Source organism: Condylura cristata, unplaced genomic scaffold (genome assembly GCF_000260355.1).
Source record: "Condylura cristata isolate star-nosed mole 26May11 unplaced genomic scaffold, ConCri1.0 scaffold00003, whole genome shotgun sequence".
In the NCBI taxonomy this organism is placed as follows: Eukaryota; Metazoa; Chordata; class Mammalia; order Eulipotyphla; family Talpidae; genus Condylura; species Condylura cristata.
In genome coordinates, this window is record NW_004567104.1 from 48,983,058 (window position 1) to 48,988,463 (window position 5,406).

At 33.0% G+C, this 5,406-nt stretch overlaps 1 protein-coding gene across 1 annotated transcript; it reads right to left on the reverse strand.

Moving 5' to 3' along the window:
- Nucleotides 1-2,022: 2,022 nt before the first annotated feature.
- Nucleotides 2,023-2,937, reverse strand: LOC101633976 (olfactory receptor 5K1-like; the record flags this gene model as incomplete). The annotated part of the gene is made up of 1 exon (XM_004675267.1): nt 2,023-2,937. A coding segment is annotated over exon 1 (915 nt), but the record flags the coding sequence as incomplete, so codon positions are not given.
- Nucleotides 2,938-5,406: the final 2,469 nt, after the last annotated feature.

Sequence of the window (5,406 nt, forward strand, 5' to 3'; positions counted from 1 at the left end):
CAGGAGAGGTCTGCCACGCCATGTGGTCACCTTCGGGGCAGGCGGAATCAAACTCATGTGGAAATGGCTGAAGCTTCTCAGCGCTGTGCTTTAATCCGCTGCACCACCAGGGAGGGCCGGATGAAGGGCTTTTAAAAAACTGTCAGGTAACAACATATTGCATTGTGAAAGAATGAAAGCTTTTCTTCTAAGGTTAGCAATAAGACAGCAATGCCTACTCTTGCCACATCTATTCAACATTGTCTTGAAATTTCTACTCAGAGCAACTGGGAAAGAACTTGGAGTAAAAGGCATTTACATTGGAACAGTAGAAATGAAATATACTTTTTTTAAGGGAAACATATATAATCTGGTATATAAAACTCTAAGGGGGAAGCTAAAAAACTTATTGGAACAGGCCCTCCTTGGTGGTGCAATGTATTGAAGTGCATTACTTCAAGCGAGCCGCAGCCGCTTCAGTGAGTGAGTTTGACCCCTTGGATCCCAGCCCTGGAGGTGACCCACATGGTGCAGTAGACTACTCCTGACCTGCCGGCTGCCCCCCTCAGCAGTGTACTTTGACAATCTGCCTGTTCTGTTCCCCACTCTGACTCTGGTGAATTCTCTTCACTGCCCCTGTACCTCTGGCCTGTACCCCAGTTCTGTATGCATAAATAAATAAACCTTTAGAAAACAACAGCAACAAAAAATATTGGAATAAGCAAGTTTGACAAAATGAGAAGGATATAAGACCAATATACATAAATCTATTGTGTTTTATACCTTTGCAAGGAGAAACATAAAATTGAAATATTGGAAACAGTCTCATTTTTAGTAGCATCAAAAAAAAAGAACAAATTTTAACAAAGCTAGTACAAAACTGATTCTGAAGACAATACAGATATTTTGTTTGTTGAAAAAAATATATTAAGATTTAAGTAAATTAAAGGATACATTGTGTTCATAGATCAGAAGACTTAATATTACTCTCAAGTAGCAATACAAACCAAATTGATCTGTAAATTCAAGGTAATCTCTATCAGAATCCCATTTAGCAGAAACTAAAAAAATAATAAGCACAGGGGCAGAAAATAGTCTAAATAGTCTTGAATAAGAAGACTAACATTTGGGAATTCACACTTCATGTTTCAGAACCTACTAAACAATTGTAATAAACCAGTTTGTTACTGGCAAAAGGGCCAACATTTAGATCAATGGAAAAGGGGAAAGCCTTTTGTAAATGCTATACTTATATCAGAATTGGTACAGCTTGATGGTAGTCCTAATAATAAACAAGTAATAACAGCAAAGAGTAAAACTCTTTAGTTAGTATATTCAGTATTAAATTGTCATATAATATAGATAACTCGTAAAACTGCAAAAAATTCATTACATTGGGATTTCAAAGTAAATAGCATAATTTCATTTAGAAATTGATAATTCACCATTGTATGGAGAGTAAATTTAACTAACATGGATTAAGAGAATTTTTTAAATTAAAAACATTTATACATGAATTTAATTTTAGATATAATCTTTTTGAACTGATATTAAAAAGATAGGCATCAAATTTAAAAATATAGTTTGCTTCTGACACATGATATAGTTTAAGAAAGGATTGTATTTGAGAATTAGAATGTACTGGAATTTGTAAGATTTTTAGAATTCTAGGAATTTAACTACCTTATTAAGGTGAACTTTATGTATATAAAATCATATTACTATTATTTGTTTATAACTTGTTACATGTCAAAGAGTAACTATTTAATTATACCTTCACATAATTTGTGACTTCAAGAATAATTATTTCTTTCACTCCTAATGGATTTTATTTAGACTTTGAAATATATTGTAGTAAGGCCTCTGCCTCTGGACTTATTTTTTTACTCACATACCATTATGCTTTTTAATATTTTAACATTTTGTCTGTAAAGTGATCATTTTCTACTTTCTCAGTATTCCTTGATTTGCAAAAAGGCCTGTCAAATCAAAATTAATTTTTCCACTGAAAATATTTGTCTCAGAATATTAAGACATTTTCTTCACAACATTTTTTATAACATTTATTACTTCCTTATTTCTTAGACTATAAATAAAAGGATTTAATAAAGGAATTACTAATGTATAAAATATAGCAATAGGTATATCATTTTCTCCCTTTTCAACTGAACTTGGTCGGATGTACATGGACAGAAGGGAACCATAGAATATTGAGACAGAGAGAAAGTGAGATGCACAAGTAGATAAGGCTTTTCCTCTGCCCTCTTTGGATTTCATCTTGAAAATGGTAAAAAGGATGAATAGGTAAGAGAGTATTACAATGGTAATAGAGAAGACTTGAACTGACCCCGAAAAGATAAAAATCATCAATTCATTGATATAAGGATCTGTACAGGAAAGTCTATATAGTGGAAGAACATCACAAAAAAAATGGTTGATTTGATTAGACCTACAGAAAGTCAATCTAAACAGAAATGCTACATGAATAATAGAATGTATGTTTCCTGCTATGTAGGCTCCTGTGGTCATCTGAACACAGAGTTTCTTTGACATCATGGTGTGGTACTGCAGTGGGCTACATATGGCCACATAGCGATCATAGGCCATTGCTGCTAGGAGAAAGCAATCTGCAGTTTCAGCCAGACAGAGAAAATAAAACTGGGCCATGCATTCATAGAGGGATATCATCCTGTCCTTAGAGAAGAAGTTCTCTAACATCTTGGGTGTGATAGCACAGGAACAACAGGAATCCATCAGAGCAAGGTTGCCCAGGAAGATGTACATTGGTGTATGAAGACGACGTTCCATAAAAATCAGTACCACCAGGCCAAGATTCCCCACCATGGTGATCACATAGATGACAAAGAATAGCAAAAACAGAAGGGTCTTCAGCTCTGGGTGATCTGTAAATCCTATGAGGATAAATTCAGTTGTCAAGGAGTAGTTATCCTTCATCATCTGTTGAGACAGAAATTGTAGAGATAAGAGATCCTAAGTTCTTTTTGAGGGAAATGTTTTTCTGAATGAATTTATGCAAACATAAATCAAGAGTAACATTTCATATAACATTCCAAACAGGTTCTGTGTCCGTTTGTATAAATCAATACTACTGCACTTGAGGAAGCGTCTACAAAGGAAATTATTTAAAAGTTACCATTATGCCAGACATATAAGGAACTCATACAACTCAATGGTGAAATACAAACAATCCATTAAAAAGAGGAAGTGAATAGACATTTTTCCAAAATAGACATCCAAATGACAAATACATGAGAACATGCCTATATCACCAGTCGTCAGGGAAATAAAATAAAATTACAGAGATTTCACTTCACATCTTTTGGAATGACTATCATTGAGAAGAGGTAATTGTGGAGAGAATGTACATTTAGGGGAATCCTGCACAGTGTTGGTGGGCCTCTATGATCCTCAATTCTACTTCTGAGGAATATATTAAAGAGCTACATGCACTACCGTGTTTATTGCAGCATTATTCACAATAGCCAGTGATATGAAAATAACCTAAGTGAATGTCAGTAGGCAATGGATACAAGATGATGTGATATAGGTGATGTGATATGCATATATATGTATACACTCATATATGTTCATTTGTGTAAAATAGGAAAATTTTTCAGCCATGAGAAAGAAGGAAACCCTGCTTCTTGTGACATGAATGAACATTTGGGACATTATGCTAAGTGAGATAACTCAAACTGAGAAAGACAAAGGCTTTATGGTATCACATATATGGGGAATCCAAAACCCATACTCTAAAAACAGAGCAAGATGGTGGTTACTAAGGCCTGGGGTTACTAGGGTGGAGAGAATAAGAGATATTATTTGAAGATTCACCATGCAGCTATTCGATAAATAAGTTCTGAAATCTAATGCATACTATAATGAATATAAACAATATTATAAATTATCAAACTTGCTTAAGTAACTAGGTCTCAATTATCCACACACAAAAAAGAGATAATTATGTATTGTCATGGAGTACAAACACCAAAGTAATAATCATAATATGTTGCATTCATAAACTTGTACAACATTATATATAAAATAATTTTCATTAAAAATACATTTTATCAAAAAAATAGGTATCTTTTGTCTGTTACTCATGTTAGATTTTCCTATTTTCTAAGAAACTTAGGTAAACTTTTCTGAAGTTTATCACATTTGGTTAAAGTCAATAAATACAGTAAGCTTGACTTCATGTTAGTTTTCTAACATAGAAAACAGAAAATTCTTTAAATCTTAATGTGGTTTTTCAGAACACATTTTGTTTTCCTTCACAATATCTTTCATCAACATTTAGTGATCCATTAGGCCATATTGACTATTGTGTCTGATCATAAACATTTGATGATCAAATTATTTATTTTCTATATTAAAAATGGAAAAATAATGGCATTGGCTGAAATTTTTAATTTGTATCCCTAGACCTCTATATTTTGAAAATCCTACCTTATAGTCAGATGTCAGCATTAATTGTTTTCTGATAGACTTTAGTTTTGAGATGACCTGGGAGGATAACCAAAATGTTGATATCTAAGATCAATAAAAAAATAATTATTATTCAGATAAATACTTATGCATGTTAGTATTAAAAGTAAGTATAAATTAGGAGACTTCTCTTACCTAGATTTCACTGAAGAGTTTTGTGACACCTCATTGTTTTCAATATGATGTTAGTTCTCATAATTTCAGAATATAAACCTTGGTCTCTAAAACATCTGGGATTAAAAGAATGAAAATCTGAGAGACTACTCAGTGTCAATAATTATGTTCCTTACGACACACAGTTAAAATTTTCCATCACATCCAAAAGGGATTTCCCAGAAATATCATCATTATATTTCAGTGGGGAGATTCAAAACCTAAAATATATAAACCACATGACATTAATTAAAGATGCTCTGAGAAAATGAGGTTTAGTGCTAGTGACCTTCACTAAAGTCATTGATGAGCATCTTACTGATTCTATGTAATTGGTGCCAGTTTTACAACTTTGCTCATTATTTAGTATAAAATGTAAAATGAACAGAATAGAGTCACTTTTGTTTGACCTCTTAATGGAGGAAATGAATGTGGTTTATGGAATTAATATAATGTATGAAAGATGGCTAGCATTTGGAAAGGAGACTAAAAGTGTGGCAGGGTCAATCCACATGATGACATCATCAGCTTCCCTCTGAGTTGTATTTGTTTGCAGGTCCTATAAACTCTTACTGGGAACTTTGCTGTTATTAATCCAGTGTATGCTGAGACTGTATTGTTTTTGTTCATTTTATGACAATTGTATATTGTTTATGTTGTTTTTCACCCTCATTCCCCTAATTGTTCAATAACACTATAGACTTACTTGCATATTTTTATGAATATATCTAGAATTAGTTATCCCAATCCCCCACCAGCATCAGC